At 39.1% G+C, this 24,732-nt stretch overlaps 1 protein-coding gene across 5 annotated transcripts in view; it reads left to right on the top strand.

The window, feature by feature from the left end:
• NDUFAF5 (NADH:ubiquinone oxidoreductase complex assembly factor 5) overlaps positions 1-14,807 on the top strand; it is a 30,388-nt gene extending 15,581 nt beyond the window's left edge. For 2 of the 5 annotated variants that reach the window (XM_057502715.1, XM_057502714.1), the window contains 4 exons: positions 4,230-4,290; positions 10,020-10,103; positions 10,437-10,519; positions 11,795-14,807. In XM_057502715.1, coding sequence (XP_057358698.1) covers positions 4,230-4,290; positions 10,020-10,103; positions 10,437-10,519; positions 11,795-11,920 — 354 coding nt within the window. In that variant the 3' untranslated portion in view covers positions 11,921-14,807. Of the gene's footprint in view, positions 1-4,229; positions 4,291-8,412; positions 8,509-10,019; positions 10,104-10,436; positions 10,520-10,690; positions 11,597-11,794 lie in introns of those variants that run through there. The other 3 variants (XR_008997888.1, XR_005026196.2, XM_036892110.2) reach the window with 3 other exon arrangements.
• Positions 14,808-24,732: the final 9,925 nt, after the last annotated feature.

The raw sequence follows: 24,732 nt of genomic DNA, 5'->3' as shown, positions 1-24,732 counted from the left end.
CATCTACTGATGGACACTTAGGTTGCTTCCATTTCTTGGCCATTGTGAATAGTGCTATGATAAACATAGGGGTGCATATGGCTTTTTGAAACTGGGAAACTGCATTCTTAGGGTAAATTCCTAGGAGTGAAATTCCTGGGTCAAATGGTATTTCTATTTTTAGCTTTTTGAGGAAACTCCATGCTGCTTTCCACAATGGTTGAAGTAGTTAACATTCCCACCAGCAGTGTAGGAGGGTTCCCCTTTCTCCACATCCTCGCCAGCATTTGTTGCTCCTATTCTTTTCTATGTTGGCCACCCTAACTGGCATGAGGTGATATCTCATTGTGGTTTTAATTTGCATTTCCTTGATAATTAGTGATGTGAAGCATCTTTTCATGTGCCTGTTGGCCATCTGAATTTGTTCTTTGGCGAATTGTCTGTTCATATCCTCCACCCATTTTTTAATAGGGTTATTTGCTTTTTGGATGTTGAGGCATATGAGTTCTTTATATATTTTGGATGTTAACCCCTTGTCGGATATGTCATTTACAAATATATTCTCCTATACTGCAGGATGCCTTTTTGTTCTGCTGATGGTGTCCTTTGCTGTATAGAAGCTTTTTAGCATGATGTAGTCCCATTTGTTCATTTTTTATTTTGTTTGCCTTGCCAAAGGAGATGTGTTCAGGAAAAAAGTTGCTCATGTTTATTCAAGAGATTTTTGCCTGTGTTGTCCTCTAAGAGTTTTATGGTTTCATGACTTATATTCAGGTCTTTGATCCATTTTGAGTTTACTTTTGTGTGTGGGGTTAAGACAATAATCCAGTTTCATTCTCTTGCATGTAGCTGTCCAGTTTTGCCAGTATGAGCTGTTGAAGAGGCTGTCATTTCCCCATTGTATATCCATGGCTCCTTTATCATATATTAATTGACTGTTTTGGGGTTTTTTTGCCTTTTAGAAATAATGCTGAAATGAATATCCTTCTGTTCATTTATTTATTCAATTCATTCATTGTTTTATTTATTCATTCAATCTTACAACAAACATTTAATGAGTAACTTATATGTGCCACATTCTATCTTCAGATATAGTAGTGAACAAAATCCCATGTTCTTGAACTTACAGAGGGCCTATTTGGTAGATGTTAGAGGGTCCAGTAATGCTGCGTGCTGTGGACCAAGTTGGATTTTTGTTGTTTCTGTGTGGAGGGCAGGACCCATAGTCTTAATCAGACCTTGAAAGTGGACTGTGACAAAATGTTAGAAACCACCTGTTTAAAGCATTAATCTTTAATATTTATTTTCCATAATAATAATAGTCCACCCTTTTCAGAATTGTTTCCCATATTGCTATGTTACAAACCAAAGCGAAAAAAAGAGAATCTCTGATTGGGAAGGTAAAGCCTCCAAAAAGTAGGAGGGGCTGTAGGGAACGGGAGTGACATAGAGAGGTGTGGTACAAATATTCACAGGGGTAGGGCAGAGAATCTGTGTGAGGCAGTACAGGTTTTCAATAGTATTGGGGGACCCAAAAGTTGTTGCCCATTAGAAAAAAAATGGGAATTCTACCCTGAGTCACTGAAAAAATATTAAATTATGTGAACCACATGGAGTTTTCTACAGTTAAGAAGTGAATTATGCATTTTAGAGAGATTTCCAATAAAATTAGTTAACCTGGCATAACATTTTAAAACTTACATTTCTGTTAATTGGAAAATCTGTTAGTTCAAATGCTTCTGTATTCTCTAAAAGTGAGCTGAATGACTTAAACATTAATATAATACAGAATTACAGGTGTAGAATCTACTTTATGGTATATAAAATTAGAGAGGTGTTGATTTAATAATAAATCCATTCAAATTTTTTCCTTGAGACAAATAACACTCTCTGTAATGTGCTGTATTAACTTTGTATCCTAATTCCTTTTCTAAAAATCCCATCCAAAAAGGCTTTTAATCTAATCAGTTATACAAATTTATGTTTCATGCAACATTAGGTATATTACTTTTATATTGCAATGGATTTTTATTTTTAACATGAAATCAAGTTAAATTATTATTATATACTTACATTTATATTACCTTGTTAGTGAATTATTTTCAGAGCTAGTTGACATTCTAAATGAAGCACATTTCCTTTTAGGGTAGAGTTGTCAGAGTGGTATATTAGGAGAAAACTGCAGATATGTTCCACCGTAATTTGAATAAGGCCTTTGACCAGAGCTACTGTGGTACTCTTGATTGAGATGGTGCTTTTAGTTGGTTTCACTGAAGAATTATCTTCAAAGGGTATTTCTTAATGGCTTGGTATCAGCCTGAAAGGAATTTTGTTTTTAATGTTGGGATCGCTTCTTAAGAATAGTTTAATGTAGAAAGATACATAGAAGAAATGGATTACACAAAGGTGGTCTTATTAAAAAGTGAACTCACATCCTGATCCATGCATATGTTTTAAAAAAAAAGGAAATAGAAAAAAGTATAGGTAAAATGAGATAAATAGAGCAGTGCAAAGTGAGTCTTTTCCTGACTTCCAACAGCCTGGTCCCTCCCTCCATAGATGACCTTTGTTAGCTGCCTTGTACATCCTTTCAGAACAGTTTTTCTTCATAGACCAGAGTATAGTTACATCATTTAAACTACATATGCAACAATATATGCACTCTTTTATTTTCTTTCTATATGTACTCTTTTGTGTTTTTTTCAGTCAAAAGCATCTTCAAGGTCTTCCCCTACATATATCTACTGCTTTCTTTTTTTGAACAGTGGTATAGTGTTTCACTGAATAGATACACATACTTTAATTTACATAATCAGTTCTCTATTGAGGGATGTTTAGATTGTTTCCAGTTTGTTTTTTTGTTTTTTTTTAAAACAATGCTGCAGTGAATTTCCTTTCACATAATCTGGCACATTTGTCAGGCCAACTGGCGGTGGAATTACTAGGCCAAAGAATCTTCACATTTCAAATTGAGATGGATTGGGTCAAATGACTCTCCAAAAGGCAGCATCAGTTTACATGCCCAATCAACAATGTATGCAAATTCTTACTTATACTTTGGTAGCTCTACGGTTAAAAAAAAGTCATTTTGTTCTGCATTTCTGTAGGAATTTGAATGGGTGTTTTTAATAAGTGTTGTTTTGAGCTTTATGCTTGATTCTGTATAACATTAAAGTCCAAAATTGGGAGAATAGTTAATATATAAATAAAGTTACAAAACACAAAAAGATCTAGATCCTCAAAAGTGGTTAATACAAATAAGATGAAGTTTGATATCCATGCACCATTTTGATAGCAAACTTGAAAAAAAATAGGTATCATATTTAGGGCTAGTTTTTAATATAGACAAACTCCTGCATCTTACTACTTAATTTTCTGTACTCAGTACATATTTTCACCTTGCAAGCCCCCATCTGATTGGGCAGCCCATCTCCATCTTGTAGTTGTGCCATCTGCCCTTGAATCTTTGAAAGTCACCACTGCAAAAGAGGCAGCCTGGAAGAGCCTCGCTATCTCTTTATTACCTTGCCCTTCTCCCTTTTCTCTGGCCAGATGATATGTCTGTTGGGGGCCAGGAAGTGTCAAGGAGCACCTGGATATTTGGGGAGCATTAGTGGTCTCTGTCACTGTACCAATAGTAAACTCTTGTGTCAAGCTTCAAAAAGAATGGGGCATCTTTGTCCAAAAGTTCATTTGAGAAATAAACTTCATGTGCCAGCAGTGTGCCCGTCTCCTAGACAAGTCAGTGTGGTATTGCTGTGTTCCTAGAAGTGGCATCAAAACATCTTGGGAGGTGACTCTTTATTTGGATTGATTCTGGGTGCCACGTTGTAAAAGGGAGACTGATACTAACCAGGTACAGAGAATTGTAATGAGAACATGTAAGGATCTGTAAATTTTGTCTAAAAGACTAAGCTCCCCTTAAAAAAGTTATGGTGTCCTGGAAAAGTTTTCCAAAACTTGAAAAAGAGGGTAATGAGTTGTAATTATGGAATAGTCTTATTCTGTGTTGTTACCAAGGAGAAAACTAGAACCAGCTAATGGACTTTTAGGAAGATTTCTCTTACAATGGCAAATGTTTATTCTACAATTTGAAATCTTCAAGTCTAAGCCAGATGACATCTGAGAAGAAAATTGTAAAAAAGTCCCTGCTCACCATGAGAGATTAGTCTGGGCAATTTAGAGCTTCTTTCAAATCTGGATTTTTTGTGATGAATGTCAAATGAATATTCCTTTTTCTTTTTAAATAGGACACTGATGAAATTCAAGTTAACTATCCTGGAATGTTGGAATTGATGGAAGACTTACAAGGTAAGGAAGAATTTTTAGACTCCATATGAGAGTCATATTTTGAGAGCTGACTTTATGGCAAGCACCAGGGATACATTGGTGAGGAGAAAGCGGACTGTCTTCACAGTACTTACAAAATGGGCAAGGCAAACATCACACAACTGCCACAGATACATGGCAAACTAGAACTGCGGCAAGTCGGTGAAGTAGAGGTACATAGTGCTTTGACTGCCTATAAAAGGAAGGCAGGACTTTCCCTGAAGGGTGCATTTGCAAATGACAGAACACATCAGTGACTTTCTCCATTCAGAGTTGGCAGCTCAGGGCCAGACACAAGGAAGCAGGCAATTAGGTTAGTGTGGAATTGGGATGTAGGTTCTGGTCTGAGCATCAGAGAAGTTTTGTCAGAAGTGGTGATTGTGTTCTAAAAAATGAACATGAATTAACTAGGTGAAGAAGGGAGGGCAGTGTGAGTCCCTGGCAAGGAGAACATGTGTAAAGGCTCCTTTGCAAGAAAGCATGACAAGGACTGAAAGAAGGGCATTTTGGCTCAAATACAGAGGGTAAAAAGAAGAGAAGTGATGTAATTGGTGGGCTAATTGGGGGCCTTATAGTCCTGTTAAGGTTGTTTGTCTTAAAACACCCCTTGAGGCATTTTAATGGGGGAACAGAAGGGAGAGTCATGATAATAGATTTGTATTTTGAAAAGAAAAGGGTTGGAGGCTAAACTGGTAGGAAAGCTTATTGGTGTAAAGCTTATTGAGAAATGATGGTGGTTTGAACTAAGGTGGTGGTAGTGGAGACTAAAAGAAGTAAATGGATTCTAGAGATACTTAGGAGATAAATTTGATCGCTCTTCCGGATGGGTTACATGTGGGTGAATGAAGAGAGACATTTCAAACATAACTGCTGAATTTCTAGCTCACATAAATCAGATGGATGGCACTCCTCCTTGAAAGAGCAAACTGTAGAAGAAGACCTAGAGTGGGCAGGGAGAGCCCTTGAATTCACATTTGGGTATGTTGGTTTTGAAGTGCTTTTGAAATATCAAAGAGGAGATGTCAAGTAGGTGATTAGGTATGTGGGTAAGTTGCTTGGAGGAGGCAGATTGGCCTGGTTAAAAAACTGAGTCATTTGTGAATAGGTGGTATTTGAAGCAGTTGCATGGAGTGAGAGGATGGAGTAAGAAGAGAAAGTGGCCTCGTCTTGAGCTTTTAGAAACCTAACATACAGTGGCTATGTAGAAGGGCAAACCTGAAGAGAGACTGGGAAAGAATAGCCAGCCAGGTGTTAAGGAGAAACAACAGAGAAGTATAGTGTTGCCTACACCAAGGGAAAGAGTTCCAAACAAAGGGAACAAGGGCCCAGGACATGTTACAGACAGAGGTGGAGTGATGGAGATGACCACTACAGTGAGAAGACCAAAAAACGTGGAGGCCAAGGTACTTGACAATTATTGGCTTGATGTCACCCAGGGTGGTGGCAGGACTTGGGGTACAGAGGAAAACTGAACCAGGTGCCAAACCTTCAGTGACAGAGGAGGGACTGGGAGCCCCATGTCTGACAGCAAGCAGGAGTGGGAGGGGGTTGTGGCCAAGTGGGGTAGGTCTCTGCAGGCAAGGGCTTTTAATAAGTCAGAGAGTAATGGCCTGGAGGAGGCTTTGAAGAGCAAGAAGGACACAAGCCCTACCTCCCAAGCCTCAGAGAGGCGAGATACGCAAAAATACACGTCTAAACGGAGGGCTGCTGGAGACATGGTTTTCTGAGAGCCTTGACTCACCTCAGTGAGAATTTGTGATGTCTGATTCTTCATTACACAAATGCCATAGGTAGTTCTGGTGAATGGGGGTAGCTGAAGGGATTATAGGTGTGTTCTGTGAAACCAGAACAACACTTCCCTAGGGAACCCTTGGTCTGAATCCTGAAAATTTTCAAGATGATTTAAAGCAAGAGAATTTGAAAAATAAATACCTTATATTTGTTACAGATTTATAGTCTTTTATGAGCATTGTTGTACTTCTCTCAGTAGCTCTCTGGTAACTACTTTATCCCCATATTACAAGTGAGAAATATCAGGCCCAGAGAGAATACATGCCTGTTAGTGGCAGTATTAGGTGCCAGTCTCTTGCCTTCTTGACTCCTGGCACTCTCTTAATTCCCTCTGCTGCTGCCTGTAGCAACCCATTTGTAATAGTCCATTTGAGCCATTGCCCAGCCTCCTCTAAGTATGGTATTTCTGTCAGCTTTACTGGGGGAGAGATGTGTAGCTAAAAACTTCCTATTGCAGTCACTCTCCATTCACAGTAAGTTAATACAGGGATTTGCTGCCTATGGCACGCACGCCCAAGGTGATGGACAGATAGTAAGTCACACAGTGCCTCCCAGCACTGCCTCTTGTCCTTGGCTCCCCGAGGCAGTCACAGAGCCCCTTCATCCAGGGGTTGGAGAGAGGATGGTGGGCTGATGATGTATCATTCAGACTCCAGTGATAAAAATATTTTTCAAATATAGCATTTACTTTTGTTCTGCTACATAATAATGGCTGTACTTATTCATTTTAAGAAAGAAGAGAGAAAGAAACTAGAAATTAGACTTAACAGTTGGAAAAGGTTACTGCCCACTGATTTAAAAATACAGAACTTACTCTGTACTGGGTGAAGTTTTCTAATATCCTAATTTTACAGATGAACTAATTGAGACATCAAGAGGTTCAGTGTCTTGTCCATGTTACACTAAATCTGGAATTGGGATTTGAATGCAAAGTTCTGTACTGCATACTTGACCTGTGTGCAGTTTTTTTATTGGCATTAGCATAGATGTTCAGTAAAATGCACTAATCTTAACTGTACAACTGCTTGTATTTGTAGCCACTGTCTAGAGAAAGGATTAGAACATTTCCATCCCCCTCAGAAGGTTGCTTCATGCCCCTTTTTAGTTTATAACTCCCTCTTCCCCTAATGGTTTTACAAAGGTCATATATTTTGAGGAACTACTACCTAGTATTTACCTTTAACAGGCTTTGCAGGTACTTCTCTTATTTTTACTGTAAAGCCTTGTAGACAAACAATGTGTTTCAGTCTTTGATGTCTCTTATCTTTAGGAGGATTAAGAGAAATTCTCTAAAGGTAGCTTGTAAAAGTGACATTTGACAAAGCAGATATAAACATTAACTGGTTGAGTTTATATTTATTCACTTACATTTATTGAGTATCTGCCTTTTGCCACCAGTGAGCCCATCATGAAAATACATAGTTCCTGACCTCAGGGAGCTTGTGCTGTAGTGGAGAGAGACACAGAGACAGATAGACAGACATAGGCATTTACCTATGAAATGAGATTATTGTTTTTTAAGATACAGGGAGAAGCACTAGAGAAGAATTTCTAAATCTACTTAGGGAGTCTGCGGTGCTTTTGCAGAGGAGGCAGCCCCTGTGCTCAGTGTGTTTGCTGGGACCATGAGGGGTATGTGCAGGTTTGGGGGCTGGAGCACTGCATTCCAGGCTGAGGAAATGGCCTGTGTAAAATTGTGGAGATACAGAAGGATACACACTTCCTTCACTTCCCTGATTAAGGAACTGTACAGTAATTCAGTGTTGCCTGAATATGTAGAATGGGAAGATGGTGAGAAATAATGCAGGATAGTCCTTCAGAAGCTTGTAGATTTTATCAGATGAGGCTTGGGTGTGTTGGCGAGAGACAACAGAAGAGGAACAATCAAATTAGTGTTAGAAAAATCACCCTCCAGCATTGTTCATGAGGCATATTTTATGAGGAAGGTAAGACTAGAGCTAACATGGTTAATCTCTCTTGTTATGCATGAGGAAAGCAAGGACAGAAGTTAAGTAACTTGCTCAAGGCGATGTGTTTAGTAAGTGGTAGAGCCAGGATTTAAGGCCATGGTAGCAACCTGATTCAGATCCTGAAATCTCAGCCACTCCACAGTGAAAAGGTCAGAGGAGCTGAGGTGGGTGGAGTGGCAGTGAGAAGGGGAAGCTGGGGGGGAGCCTGGGAGACTTCCAGGTCTGCTGCTTTGCTGAAGGTGGTGTTACCTTCAAATTGGCTTTCGGTATTTTACATTGTATGACACTTTTCTTGATGGTTGTGGTATTTCTCATTTAAGCTGCCATTATTATTAATTCACAGAAAAAGTCCAGAATGTTGATCTAATTTTACAAAACAAGTTGTGTATCAGCCAACGAATGCATGAAAAGTTTTGAAGGCTTTCACAGTAGTTTTAAGGTAAGTTCAGTTTTTCTTTAGACAATGCTCAGTATTATTCCTAATAAACCATAATAAATTAGATTTCTTTCTAAGCAGTTGGACTTAACCTTAAAAACACTGTGAGAGTCTTAAACAGTTACCTGCTTCCTGGGTTTTTCTGTTATTCCAATCCCAGAGCTGGTCACAAGTCTCCAAATGTCTTTCCCCAGTGGTCTTCAGCAAAGGTCCACCGTAATGTGTTAGGAGGTATTAGCATTCCATTTTGAAGGTGATAAAACTGAGTTTGATAGAGGCAAATGCCTTTGCCCCAGGTTACATAAGGGTCAGAACTGGGATTATGATCCCAAATCCAAACTCCTGTCACTCCATCACACTGCTTCTGCGAGAAGGCAAGTTCAGTATGGGTGTGTGCTTCTCTGTGAGAGAAGGGCGGGCTGCCCCGGCAGCAGAGTTCTGCCTACGTTACACAGGAGTGCACTTGGATTTCGGTATCAGAAAGAGCATTACACCTAATAATTTGAAGTATTATATCCTAATACTAGTTATTCAGAAGACATTTTAGAATTTCTAGTGCATCAAGTATTTATATTGAAAAATTAAACTATTTTCCACTGGTGTTGCCTGTATCTAATGTGCAGATAAGTCACGACAGTGGGAAGTTGAGCAGAAATGAAAACACCACAGCTGTCATCAGCAGTATCTCTTCCAGTAGGATCCTGGTTTACCCTTGGTCTCTTGATACGGTTGATACTCAACAATGTACGAGAGTGGTTTTAGATTAGGTTATGTAGTGAGTCAATAATGTTAGCACTGGAAGCCTGTAGGGATCATCTTGTGAGGCCACCTTGAATACCCAGAGCGATTGGTTTAAGGTCATCTAGCTGCTTCGTAACAGCAATAATAATCTTGAAAATGACTGATCTACTACTTTGTATGTCTATTGTTCTTCACAAATTGGGTCTGCTACACTCACAGGATGTAGAACATGACTTTTAGTATCAGACAGTCATTATTTCAGGGAATAATAGGAACATTTTGGTATTGGAGAGAAGAGAGATTTACTTATTACAGCTCGTTATTAATTGTTTTTAATAAGGCCATTTAAAAACTTGGGAGATTATTATTTTTAAACTACTAAAGAACACCAATATTGGGAAGTTTATTGGTTTCTTGTGAAAGGAGAAAAATAAAAACAAAACGGAGAAACTTTCATTGCATTATATAGAGAATAAATATAAAGGATTTTTACTTTTGAAAGTCTTTTAGTTCTTCCAGCTAATTTAAAATGTGGCCTTCCAGAGAAATTTTCTTACTTGTATGCATAAAAAAATCAAATATACAACACTAATTTTTAAGGAACAGTAGAATAGCATTAATCCTAACTTTTAGTTATTGACTTGAAACCTTAAGATAAATTTTAAAACATTAAGAAATGTGCCTCTGAAAAGGTTGGACATAATTCTTTCCTAATCTGGGTTCGGTCTGGGACCAGTGTGCTGTTGGGTGAGATGCTTGTAATGTATTTTTAGGCATGGGGGAGAGTAACTGTGCTTGGAATAGAAAAGCCCTCCTGCACCGAGACTCAATGCTGGCGGCCGCCGCGGTGTACAGAGGTAAGGGGCACACTGCTCTTCCCACCTGTGCTTGCTGTCACATTCGTCCTTTAAAACTGCCAGTGCTTTTCCCTGGACTGCTAGGCACCATCAGATTTCTTGTCCTTCCTTTCAGAACACTGACCCTGTAGCTCGGTGTCCTTTTTCCAAACAGTCTGTGCTGTTTCCTCACAGTCAGCTTCTCAGTGTTGAGGATTCATGTGAGGTGTTCTCAGAATCCTACGAGTATCCTAATAGCCATTTCTCTCTGGAGGGCATGACTTATACAATATTGAGCAGATTTTTTTTCCTACTTGTGTGTTTTCAGACTTGACCCATTATTTGTCTTTATAGAAATGTATGGAAATGAGGATGGTTCAGTACCTGCCACATACCAGATCTATTACATGATAGGATGGAAATATCATGATTCACAGGTAACGTTATTAAGACAAATCACCTTTCTTAATGGGGTTCATGTTTCCATTTATTTGTTATCATTGTTTACTTAGGGTGGGGGATTTTTTAAAAATGTAAGACAGCATTAAAGAGTATAATTAGAACTGTATAGTTGTCTCTAATAGCTTTTATTTTTATCATTCTTTCAGGCAAGACCAGCTGAAAGAGGTTCCGCAACTGTGTCATTTGGAGAGTTAGGGAAAATAAACAATCTCATGACACAGGGGGAAAAATCAAAATAAATATTTTACTTAATGTAGTCCAGAATTTTCATCAGAGATGGGTAACTTTCACATCTCAAACTATTATATTTTGAAGCAAGAAACAATATATAAGCTAAGTACCAACAGACTTTCCCAATAACCAGCATAACCTGATACTGTATCTCTATTTGGTAACCATTCAGTTTCACATGGTTTTTGTCTTCATATGGATACTGTTCTCTAGTCATTCGAGTGTCTCGTTTACAGATTCATCCTAAAAGGATGAATAAATAAAATATTTCTCTTGAAAAATCCCCAGAAATATTTATGTATATATACATATATATATATAAATGCCTGACTTGGTGGAAAAACATTACTCATTACTCTGACATTTTGTACCTTTTTCTCCTGATCTTGTGTTATTTCTGTGCAAAGGCCATAGTCTTTGGAGATGAGGAGAAGGACAAGTTGGTAGATTCTCAGAGGTCTGGCTCATATGGAATAAAAACATAGACTTCTCTTAACAACTACTCTAGGATACTTAAGCCAAAGTTATGTCACAGTGCCATCTTTGTCAGGAAGAGAGCCTAGGGTTATGTTTTCTCCAGAGCTATTGTGTAGGTTTGTACTTTAGAAGGATGTGGATCTTTACTGAGTTTTTCTTCATCTTTTTTTTAAGTATTTTAATCCTAATCTTACTTTTCTTTCTTACTTCCATGATCTGGTAGGTGCCCCCTTGGTTTTACACCCCTACTCCACCTTACGTAAGAAGAGATTTTTAAAAATGCAGAGGGGAAATCACACAGAAAAGTATCTGCACAGTGAATAAAAGTGCTTTATGTTGTTTGACTTTCCTTTGTCATTTCAGGCTTTTGCCACCATGATTCTAATCCAGGTCCACTGTCCCACTGTCATCTATTATTATCAAAATTATCTGAAAGCAGTCAGGCTCAGATATTTTAGACTAGGGGGAAGAAAGGGAGAGAACAAGGCAGCAGTAGGAAGCTGGGAGGCACGGGGGAGCAGTGCCACCTTTCATTCCTCCAGATCTCTGCTAATGGTGCCAGCAGCTATCTCACTGGGCTGCATCTGAGCAGGTGTGTTCAACTTCATCCTCTCACTGTCAAGTGCCAGGTGGTGGCTCTTGTTTGTTTAACACTGATGTTGAAATAAACGCAGCAGAAACAAGTCCATGTCACTTCACATGGGATGAAGCAGAAAACTGGCCTCACCATTCAGGAAAAAAAAAAGTATGAGTGCTGAGTTGGTGCTCACTGGTCAGTGGGAAGCTATTAGTTGTCCTTTTCACTTAACTGGGCGTGACCCCACACTCCTTTGCAGTCTTAGGTAAATACTAGAGTGTTCGCTTGCATCTCTCTTTTGCCTGCCTTCCCTCTTTGTACCATCCAAAGTCCAAATTTTTCCTGGGTAGAGGCTGTGTCTACCCTGTACATAGCATAGTGCTCTGCACATAGTAGATACTCAGTTATATTCTGAATTTAATTATGTGAAAAACGTACCCTTTGAAAGACTAAGTTACAATTAAAAACCAAAATTTGTAGTAGGAAATAAAATGTTCTTGCTCTCTTCAGTTAGGACATTCATTGATTGGTATTAGCAATTGGGGTATTCTTGGTAGCTTGTTTGTTGTATTTTTAGTGCAAAGAGAAAGAATACCTACAAAGTGGAATTGGGGGAATTTTTTTTAGCTTAATTTCCAGAATTTGAGGGGGGAAAAAACAAAACAAAAACCTGTGGATTAAAATGTGAACTGGTAACTGAGAAACAGATAAATTCCATGGTGCTTGTGCTTCCTAAAAGACACGTGTTTATATGCATTTATATTTGTTTTTGAAGAATGCATACAAAATTATTAAGTTATTGCTAAGGAAAGGGACTGAGGATCTCTGTGTCATGTTGAATGTTAGGGTTACAGTGGGTGGGCAGACAAAAGGAGGGAGTCTTACACTTTTCAATTTTTTTTATCTTTCTGTACATTTTGAAGTTTCTTACCATGGATATTTGTTTATATCATGTCAACAGTGAATCTGTGGATGATGGGGTGGGCTATCTCAAAAATAAGTTCCACTGATTAAAAAAAACTAAAGGAAAGAAAAATTAACACAACTAATCAAGGATATATTTAAATAAAATTATTTTAGTAATTTTTTTACTAAAATTTTTATATATTTAAATAAATTATTTTAGTTTTACTGAATTTTTTAAATTATAATTAATTGTAATTGTAATTAATACCTGCTTGAACTATCAAGATTTATTTGCAGTCATCAGGAAATTCATTCTTTTCAATAGCCTTGTTTTCCAAATGACCAAGAACTTGTGTGTAAGTAATGCTTTAAAAAGAGTCTTATTAAAAATATTTCCAAAGTATGTTATATTCTTCAACATAACCATTTCTTTATAACTCCACAATTTTATCATAAACTCAAATTGCTTTTTCCTATATTGACTGGCCCCAAAAATGATGTGGTTTGTCTTTCTTCCAACATTTTTCGTATTTGCTGTCAGTTGTCAGTTTCAACGGCTTGATGAAAATGAACTTTCTTGCCCTTTCTGATCTGGAAGATTATAGAGTTCAGATGGGAAGGTGTCTAGGACTCGTATGTAAGGTAGGAGAGAGGAATGAGGTTCTGGGAGAAGGACCCCCATTTGCAGTAAAATGCACGGGCTTCATTGGCTCCCTTAATCCTCAGTGAGGTCTCTGGGCTGGGCTTCCAGGTCTTTGCTCCTTCAGTCAGTTTGTCAGGGCTTCAGTGTGTGGACACGGGGACATCTGGTGGCATTTTTGTAATATTTCCTGGTTCTTAGCAGTTTCCAGGTTGTTGGCCTAGAGAATTCCAGAGATGGCAGTATGTGTGACAATTTATATTTATAAAACAGATTGTTTGCTTTGTAGAAAGAATTTCTGTAGGATTTGTTGAAATGGAAGCTATGGGTAGACATCAGGTATGTGATGATTGTAAAAAGTTACACTTACAGGGGTGTGTGTGTAGCTCCTGAAGTATCTAGGAAGCAAGTTTTGTTTTTCAAGCCCTTTAATTCCATTTTTATCCACTAGGTGGAAAAAGTTACAATATGGCCTGTATTGAAGACATACACAATTTCTATACTGAGTATATGTCCCTTAAGTAAGGATGGAATAAAAGAGTTTTACCATGGACTGGCTTCTGTGTGGGAAACAAATGAATATTGATAGGTCTTTGGGAAACAGAAGGATACTTGGCACAGTGATGATTATTTTACTCCTGCATAAGTTATGTTAGCCTCTCTTGCCTAAGATGAAATATTTTTAAGTTTTTTTGTGGGGATTGGGGGCTGTTTTATTTTTCTGTAGTTAATGTGAGATTTATCTTAAGAGAACTTAGCACAGGTGGACCTGCCCTTTCAGAAATTGCTGTACTTTAATTCTCTGCCTGGATAGTCAACAGATATTTATCTTTCGGGTTTACAAAATTTAATTGGAAAAAAATGGAAGGTACAGTGGGCCCTGGTAGGCTGTCATTAACAAATAAGGAAATAATGCTTTGTTTTCTGGTAGTTTTAAATCTATCCACAGTTTTTTTGATATGTTTCTCTCTAAGAAGTGGAGCTTCATTCCCCTCCCTTTGAGTATGGGCTGAATTTATTGATTCCCTTCCAACAAATGGAATACGGATATGGTGGTGTGGCCCTGCTGAGGGAAGGTGACGAAAGGCATTGCTCACCTTGCTGTCTGGGGTCTCTCACTGTGGGAAAGCCAGCTGTCATGTCGCAAGGGCGTGCAAGCAGCACAGTAGAGAGGACACGGAGGTGAAGGACCGCCAGCACCTGAGTGAGCCATCCTGGAAGCTGATGCTTCAACCCCAGGCAACTTTCAGATGACTGCAGTTTTGGCTGATACCTGGACGGCAGCCTCATGAGAGACCTTGAGCCAGAACCACCCAGATAAGCCACTCCTAGATTTTTTAAACTAATACCTACTTGAAGTATCTATCAAGCTTTAATTGTCTGCAACCATTTGTGAGCCACAGACTGAGATAATAAATGTTTGTTTAAGCCACTGTGTGTGGAGTAATTTGTAGACACAGCAGCAGGTAACTAATACGCTCTGGGGAAAGCTGGGTGCCTGGGTACCCAAGGTATGCCAGGTTGTTACTTTGAGTATAGAGTGCAGCCTGCTTATTTGAAATGGTGTGACCTCAACACAAACTACTTAACTGCATTTGTTTTCAGGGAAAATAACCTTACTTTGAGGTCTGAGTCCATGGTATCTTAAAATAGAATTAACCTCTCAAAGTACCTTTTGTAGGCCTCAAATTTCATTTCCTAGGAGTATGAGGATCAGTTTTCTGGAAGCCTGACTGAGGTTAGTCCAAAATGAAACCAGATAATTTGAGAAGTCTCTGACCTTGAAAGTTCAGTGAGCTGAACAACTGTATGGTTTCCTCGATCAGTTCCCTTCAGTCTTTTTTTTTTTTATTAAGGTATGATTGATATATACTCTTATGAAGGTTTCACATGAAAAAACAATGTGGTTACTACAGTTACCCATATTATCAAGTCCCCACCCATACCCCAATGCAGTCACTGTCCATCAGTGTAGCAAGATGACACAGATTCACTATATGCTTTCTCTGTGCTACACTGTTCTCCCCATGATCCCCCGCACCATGTGTACTAAGCATAATACTCCTCAGTCCCCTTCTCCTTTCCCACCCGCCCTCCCACACTCCTCCCCTTTGGTAACCACTAATTCGTTCTTGGAGTCTCTGAGTCTGCTGCCATTTTGTTGCTTCAGTTTTGCTTCATCGTTATACTCCACAAATGATTCCCTTCAGTCTTAACTGTTGAACTGCTGATAGCTTGTTATCAGGATGGACTGTTGACTTTGCATGCTTGTTACCAGGCTCTCCGATGAGCATAATGCTGTGGAAGTAGTGCTTTTTAAAAGCATTGATCTGTCTTGCTAGCCACTGCTAAAACCAGGCCAAGGCAAACTGCCTGCACCCTCAAAGCAGCACATGTAGTCTGGGCAGTGTCCGCACTCATATGAGAACCCCATGCCTGTGCACAAGGTGCCCATAGCTACGTCTTTCAGAGCCAGCCCTGCAGAAGGATGATCAGGTGCAGTTCCAGGTCTGAATGTTAGAGGAGTGTGTGCTTAGGTTGGGAATGGGAGATTAGGGGCGGAAGATTTCACAAAGAGGACTTGCCAGTCCTTGACAAAACCAGTAGAGGGAAGGTTAGGGACTAGGAGCCAGGTAGTCTGGGTTTTGTCCTAGCCCTGCTGGTTCCTAACACTCAAGCAAACTCCATCTCTCTGACTTAAAGATTTCATCTGTCAAATTGCAAGTTTGGTACTCAGGGAGTCTCAAGGAGGCCATAGGCCTGCCTTCCAAGTTCCTGAGGGGCTTTTTCAGAGAAAATACATTGCCACCTTCCTCCAGTTGGTTGAAGATCATAGTCACAGGGTGGCCCTGTCACTGAGGGGAGAACGGCATCGCTTCGTCATGCTATGGTGGGAGAAGGGCTGTGAGCCCTCGGGCAGGGCGACCTCAGGAGCATTCGGCTTGATACTATGACCTGGGTCCCAGCCCAGAAGTGAGCAAGACTGCCCTGCCATCCTGACAATTCCTCAAGACTCCATGCTGATGTTTGCACACTTCTTTTCCCTTGAAAGTTAACCTGGATTGCGTCAGTTTAACGAGAACGCTCACAGAGCGTGACTTGCCTTGGGTCCCCTAGTCTTTTAAGTGGTCCAGAATGCATTACTGCTGCAAGTTCCTGGGCTACAGAAGAGCGCCCAATATGTGACTTCAGTCTTACATGTGACAAAGCGATGGCGATTCAGTTTTATTATGCTGCTTGCTTTGGGGGGTCAAAGCCTTCTTCACTTTCACTCCATGACCCCACCTCCTGTCACAACTGTTGTACCCCCCAACCAGCCTACTGGGGCTAGGCAGATGATCCCACCCACTGTCTCTAACATGCTCATCCCTGTGCTTGAATCTGACCCTGTGGAGCTACCTGCCCCCCAAACTCTTCTGGGTCCCTAATATTCTAAGCATCATCTTTTAAATCCAGCTCAAATACATCTTGCTTTCCTGTCCCAGGCCATCTGGAACTTCTTTTGGTTCCTTCTTTAACACTTTGTACATTGTTTCCTGTCTGTGAGTTCTGCCTGGTTAGTATCTTGAGTATTGGCACTGCTCTAACTAGGGCTCCATCAGCTGCAGGGCAGGCCCAGAGGGAGTCACTGCCAGGCAGACAGGGGGATTCCTATGAGCACAGCAAACAGCAGGAGGCTGGGAAGACAGGCAGCTGGCGTTGGGCACAGTCATCTACAAACTCCAAAGATCAGCCGCTCGGTTGTGTTTCAAGGCTAGACTCCTATTCCAGTGAAATCTGGGTATCAAGCAAAGAAGCTGGACATGAATAATAGGAAGCAGAAAACAGTTGCTGGGACTGGGGAAACAGAGAAGGGCTTTGTCCTAGAGAATAGGACTAAAACCATGATGTGAGGGCAAAGCAGGGCCTGCAGCAGAGTATCTGGGCATCACACCATGTGGAACAGAGGGTCTCAAGTCCAGGCAAGATATCCCACTGTCTTTAGATACTGAGATGACCCAGTAGAGTGATTAGCATGACTTGTGAAATCAAAGCTGCTCATTGAAGCCTTTTCCACCACCAACTAGCAACTAAATTACTCAACTGTGAAATGAGCCATTCTTAGAAGCCTTAATGCAACAGCTAGCGGAGAATAGATGTCGCACTTATTTTTTCTTAGGCTTAGGAAGTCAAGCTCCTAAGATAGATGCCTTACATGTCTGGTGCAATAGCTCTTAAATTACAGAATGTTGATTGGTGTTACAGGTGGAGCAGGGGGAAGGGAAGAGTTTACAGAGCTAAATATGGTTGGAAAACCTGGGTCAAACAAAATTAAACAGATACCTTTCCTGTAAGTCTTCCCAGATATTTAATACCCTCATGCTGTGACTCTCCGTGAGGAGCCTGTCTTTTATGGCATCTTCCAGCAATCCTTTCATTAAACTGCATCTTGTAAGCCCTTGAACCTATTTTGGGAAACATTAGCCTAATACAATGCTAGACATTGTAGGGGTTTGTTAAATAATATGAATAGTTGTGGGAAAACCTACATTCAGTTATCAGAATTTATTCACCTGCAAAATTATGAACTTTCTCAAGGCAGTCAGTGCAGTGGTTAAGAGCATGGACTCTGGACCTGGTTGTGCTGTCTTTGTCACCTGGAACAAATTACATGACCCCAGCTTTCTTTTCTGTAAAAGAAGAAAGATGGTACAATATCCCCCTGGGAAGGTAGTTGCAAAGATCAAATGAGTGAATAACATATTTGGTTAGAACAGTGCCTGGCACATAATAAGCATGGTATGTTATCTCTTATGAATCTAGACAAAGTGAATTTTAGAGATGCTTTCAAAAATAAATCACTGACTCCTATAATGTGCTAGCTCACCATTTTTCCTACATAAAATTTCCTCTTGCTTACACAAGATTGATTAATAAACAGATACTGCTTAAGGTCACTGTCCCTTTTTAAAAAAGAATAAACCACATGACCTCAGAGAGCTCTTTTGCCTCTGGCAAAGTCCAAATAGTTCTCATATATAAGAGATTTGTTCTTAATACTCAATTAGGTGAAGATTGAACATTTCTTTTTTTAAAGGCACTTATCATCATCTAGACATTATTTTCTGATTAATGAAATACAAGTTAGGATAACTCATTTCACACAAGCACACCACAAAATTTTTCTGTATCAAAACACAGGCACCAATGCTGGATGAAATTAATTGGGTGGCAAAAAGTTAAAGGACTGAGAATTAAATCTTACAGCCTAAAAAATAATTCTGACCACATGAAAATATTTTAAAACATTTTTCTGTAATAGACCTTAATTTTTTTACCTGAGAGGCTGGATTTGAATTTTAAAACTTTTGAGCTATAAGACATCAGTGAAATTTTGTTTTGCAGTTGAAGAAACTGAGTCCCACATAGGGACTGGTTTGCTTGAGGTCACTAGCTGGTCACGGAGAGACAGTCCTGAAAGGCAGGCATTTCAGTTTTGTCCGGCCACCTAAGGCAGGCTTATGTCATTCACTTGAGCACAGCAGAGCTAAGCCCCAGCTACACCACACACAGGAGGCAGAGCTGTGGAAGGTGTGGCAAGTGAACCCTGTCCAGGTCCCTAGCCAGCCTGCCATTCCACAGCCATGGGTATTGAGTGCCAATCCTAGAGTCACCCCTACGTTGAATTTGCTCAGAGCAAAGTTCTGGGTTGCAGGTTACTGTAGACCTCAGCCTGGGCTGCACTCTGTGAACTAAAAAAATACCACTGTTTGGCTCCCACCCCCAGAAAGCCTGGGTTAAGCTGGCATCAGGATTTTAAAATCTCTATAATCTGCTGCAGAGCCAGTTTTTCTGCAGAGAGAAAATGTATATGAATCACTGACAGGCCCCATGTTAACCTACCTTCTGTCACAGTCGGAAATTTTGCAGGACTTCTGCTGCTGTGTTGGTTATGAAAACGTACAGTTCACTGTGCATCCAGAGAGGGTGTGTCCGACTGGGCTGGGGTGAAGAAAGGTGTGTGAGGACAGGTCATCATTCAGTACTTTTTGAGCACTACGATTTCTGATGCACTGGATACCTAGGGATGAGAGGACATAATCATTGCTCTCACAGAGCTCACAGCTGGGCTGAAGAGACCACAGTGAAGCTGACATTATGCAACCATAAGTACTTTGATTCAGATGCTTATGTGAATGCACCCTTACGTAATAGTGCATGGTGGTCCTCAGATAGTCAGGAGGAGCCTGCCTTCATTTCAGTGGTGTAGGCTAACAGTCACTCCATGCAGCTCAAGGCAGAATCTGTGAAATCCCAGATAAAGATCTGACCAAAGCACCTTGGTAATTCAAGGAGAGGAGGTCAAGCAGTCTGTGTGTGGTACTACCTATTGACAGAATAAAAATCAAATCATATTATATACCATTTAGCATCCTTCCTCTTTCACATATTACACTGTGAGCATTTTCTTGCATTCTTTAAAAAATTCATTATTTTTAATAACAACATATTTCACTATGTGAGTGTACTATGCATTGTTAAATTGTTCTATTGTAGGCCTCTGTCTTTTCCAACTTTTTTTCTATTATAGATAACTCTCTGATGAGTAGAATAAATTCCTAGGAGTGGAATTACTGGGTTAAAATGTAAGAACATATCTAGAATTTTTGATAATTACTGCCAAATTACACCATAGAAAAGTTGTACCAGTATCTCTCTACCACCTGTAGGACAGCTCCAGGAGGGCAAGGATTTTGGTTTCTTGCTCATTGACACAGTCTCAATGTACAGAAATTACCCGGCTCCTAGTGGATGTTCAATAATAATAATTATTTTTTTCAGTGAAACTTCTTTATGTTTATTTATTTATTTATTTATTAAGGTATTATAGATATACAATCTTATGAAGATTCGACATAAGTAACATTGTGGTCACTACATTCACCCATATTATCGAGACTCCCCCACACCACACCGCAGTCACTGTCTAACAGCGTAGCAAGATGCCACAGTCACTACTTGTCTTCTGTGTGCTACAGTGTCTTACCTGTGACTATCCCCACACCATGTGTGCCAATCATAATACCCCTCAATCCCCTTCTCTGTTCCTCCCCACTCACCCTCCACCACCCCTCCCCTTTAGTAACTGCTAGTCCCTTCATGGAGTCTATGAGTCTGCTGTTTTGTTCCTTCAGTTTTGTTTCACTATTACACTCCACAAATGAGGAAAATCATTTGGTACTTGTCTTTCTCCACCTAGCTTATTTCACTGAGCATAATACCCTCTAACTCCATCCATATTGTTGCAAATGGTAGGATTTGTTTTCTTCTTATGGCTGAATAATATCCCACTGTGTATATGTACCACATCTTCTTTATCTGTTTATCTATTGATGGACACTTAGGTTGCTTCCATTTCTTGGTTATTGTAAATAGTGCTGCAATAAACATAGGGGTGCATATGTCTTTTTGAATCTGAGAAGTTGTTTTCTTTGGGTGAAATCCTAGGAGTGGAATTCCTGAGCCAAATGGTATTTCTATTTTTAGCTTTTGAGGAACCTCCATATTGCTTTCCACTATGGTTGTACTAGTTTGCATTCCCACAAACAGTGTAGGAGGGTTCCCCTTTCTCCACACATCCTCACTAGCATTTGTTGTTCCTTGTTTTTGGATGTTGGCCATCCTAACTGGTGTGAGGTGATATCTCATTGTGGTTTTAATTTGCATTTTCCTGATAATTAGCCATGTGGAGCGTCTTTCAGTGCGCCTGTTGGGCATCTGAATTTCTTCTTTGGAGAAGTGTCTGTTCAGATACTCTGTCCATTTTTTAGTGAGTTATTTGCTTTTTGGGTGTTGAGGCATGTGAGTTCTTTATATATTTTGAATGTTAACCCCTTGTCGGATATGTCATTTACAAATATATTCTCCCATACTGTAGGATGCCTTTTTGTTCTACTGATGGTGTCCTTTGCTGTACAGAACCTTTTTAGTTTGATGTAGTCCCACTTGTACATTTTTGCTTTTGTTTCCCTTGCCCATGGAGATGTGTTCAGAAAAAAGTTGCTTATGTTTATATTAAAGATATTTTTGCCTGTGTTGTCTTCTAAGAGTTTAATGGTTTCATGACTTAGATTCAGGTCTTTGATCCATTTAGAGTTTACTTTTATGTATGGAGTTAGAAAATAATCCATTTTCATTATCTTACATGGAGCTGTCCAGTTTTGCCAACACCAGTTGTTGAAGAGGCTGTCATTTCCCCACTGTATATCCATGACTCCTTTATCATATATCAATTGACCATATATGCTTGGGTTTATATCTGGGCTCTCCATTCTCTTCCATTGATCTATGGGTCTGTTCTTGTGCTAGTAACAGCTTGTCTTGATTACTGTGGCTTTGTAGTAGAGCTTGAAGTCAGAGAACATAATCCCCCCAGCTTTATTCTTCCTTCTCAGGATTGCTTTGGCTATTCGGGATCTTTTGTCATTCCATATGAAATTTAGCACTATTTGTTCTAGTTTGTTGAAGAATTCTGTCTGTATTTTGATGGGATTGCATTGAATCTATAGATTGCTTTAGGCAGGATGGCCATTTTGACAATATTAAATCTTCGTATCTGTGAGCACGGGATGTATTTCCATGTATTGGTGTTTTCTTTAATTTCTCTCATGAGTGTCTGGTAGTTTTCAGGGTATAGGTCTTTCACCTCCCTGGTTAGGTTTATTCCTAGGTATTTTATTCTTTTTGATGCAATTGTGAATGGAATTGTTTCCCTGATTTCTCTTTCTGCTAGTTCATCATTAGTATATAGGAATGCAACAGATTTCTGTGTATTAATTTGGTATCCTGCAACTTTGCTGAATTCTGTTCTTAGTTCTAGTAGTTTTGGGGTGGATTCTTTAGGGTTTTTTATGTACAATATCATGTCATCTGCAAATAGTGACAGCTTAACTTCTTCCTTGCCAATCTGGATGCCTTTTATTTCTTTGTGTTGTCTGATTGCTGTGGCTAGGACCTCCAGTACTATGTTAATAAAAGCGGGGAGAGTGGGTATCCGTGTCTTGTTCTTGACCTGAAAGAAAAGTCTTTCAGCTTTTTGCTGTTAAGTATAATGTTGGCTGTGGGTTTGTCATATATGGCCTTTATTATGTTGAGGTACTTGCCCTCTATACGCATTTTGTTGAGAGTTTTTATCATGAATGGATGTTGAATTTTGTCAAATGCTTTTTCAGCATCTATGGAGATGATCATGTGATTTTTGTCCTTTTTGTTGATGTAGTGGATGATGTTGATGGATTTTCAACTGTTGTACCATCCTTGCATCCCTGGAATAAGTCCTACTTGATCATGATCGATTATCTTTTTGATGTATTTTTGAATTTGGTTTGCTAATATTTTGTTGAGTATTTTTGCATCTATGTTCATCAGGGATATTGGTCTGTAACCTTCTTTTTTTGTGGCTTCTTTGCCTGGTTTTGGTATTAGAGTGATGCTGGCCTCATAGAATGAGTTTGGAAATATTCTCTCCTGTTCTACTTTTTGGAAAACTTTAAGGAGGTTGGGTATTAGGTCTTCACTAAATGCTGGATAAAATTCAGCAGTGAAGCCATCTAGTCCAGGAATTTGTACTTAGGTAGTTTTTTTGATTACCAGTTTAATTTCATTGCTGGTAATTTGTCTGTTCAGATTTTCTGTTTCTTCATGGGAAGTCTTGGAAAGTTTTATTTTTCTAGAAAGTTGTCTGTTTCTCTAAGTCATTCAGTTTGTTAGCATATAATTTTTCATAGTATTCTCTTATAATTTTTTGTATTTCTGCAGTGTCCGTGATAATGTTTCCTTTCTCATTTCTGATTCTGTTTATGTATGTATACTCCCTTTTTTCTTGATAATTCTGGCTAGAGCTACATCTATTTTGTTTATTTTCTCAATGAACCAGCTCCTGGTTTCATTGATTTTTTTCCGTTTTTTTATTCTTCTCAATTTTATTTATTTCTGCTCTAATCTTTGTTATGTCCCTCCCTCTACTGACTTTGAGCCTCATTTGTTCTTTTTCTATTTTCACTGTGAGTTTAGACTATTCAATTGGTATTGTTCTTCTTGCTTGAGGTAAGCCTGTATTGCAATATACTTCCCTCTTAGAACTGCTTTTGCTGCACCCCACAGATTTTGCAATGTTGAGTTATTGTTTTCATTTATTTCCATGTATTGTTTGATCTCTGTTTCTATTTGGTCATTGATCCATTGATTATTTAGGACTATGTTGTTAAGCCTCCATGTGTTTGTCACCTTTTTGTTTTCTTTGCATAATTTATTTCTAGTTTCATACTTGTATGGTCTAAGAAACTGGTTGGTTCAATTTCAATCCTTCTGAATTTACTGAGGCTCTTTCTGTGGCCTAATATACGATCTATTCTTGAAAATATTCCATGTGCACTTGAGAATAATGTGTATCCTGCTGCTTTTGGGTAGAGTGTTCAGTAGATATCTGTTAGGTCCATCTGTTCTAATGTGTTGTTCAGTGCCTCTGTGTCCTTACTTATTTTCTTTCTGGTTGATTAGTTGTTTGGAGTGAGTGGTATGTTGAAGTCTCATAAAATGGATGCATTTCATTGTATTTCCCCCTTTAATTCTGTTAGTACTTGTTTCACATGTATAGGTGTTCCTATGTTTGGTACATAGTTATTTATAATGGTTATAATCTCTTGTTCGACTCCTTTATCATTATGTAATGTCCTTCTTTGTCTCTTGTTACATTCTTTGTTTTGAAGTCTATTTTGTCTTGTACAAGTACTGCAACTTCTGCTTTGTTCTCCCTATTATTTGCATGAAATATCTTTTTCCAACCCTTCACTTTTAGTCTGTGCATGTCTTTGGGTTTGAAGTGATTCTCTTGTAGGCAGAATATAGACAGGTTTTTTTTTTAATCCATCCTGGAACTCTATGTCTTTTGATTATTACATGCAGTCCATTTACATTTAGGGTGATTATTGATAGATATATACTTACTGCCATTGAAGGCTTTAGATTCATGGTTACCAAAGGTTCAAAGGCAGCTTCTTTACTATCTAACATTCTAACTTAACACACTTAGTACGCTATTTCAAACACAATCTTAAGGTTCCTTTTTTTTTCCCCCTCTACTCTTTATATTAGGTGTCATATTCTGTACTCTTTGTGTATACCTTTACTAATTTTGTTGGCAGTTGATTTAATTTTGCATTTGGTTAGGAATTAATTGGTCTACTTCCTTTACTGTGGTTTTATTGTCTCTGGTGACAGCTTTTTAGCCTTAGGAACACTTTCATTTAGAGCAGTCCCTCCAAAATACACTGTAGAGATGGTTTGTGGGAGGTAAATTCCTTCAACTTTTGCTTATC

The sequence above is a fragment of the Manis pentadactyla genome, chromosome 5 (assembly GCF_030020395.1).
Source record: "Manis pentadactyla isolate mManPen7 chromosome 5, mManPen7.hap1, whole genome shotgun sequence".
Classification (NCBI taxonomy): domain Eukaryota; kingdom Metazoa; phylum Chordata; class Mammalia; order Pholidota; family Manidae; genus Manis; species Manis pentadactyla.
Note: the sequence above shows the minus strand (reverse complement) of the source record. Positions and strands in the feature narration are given on the sequence as shown.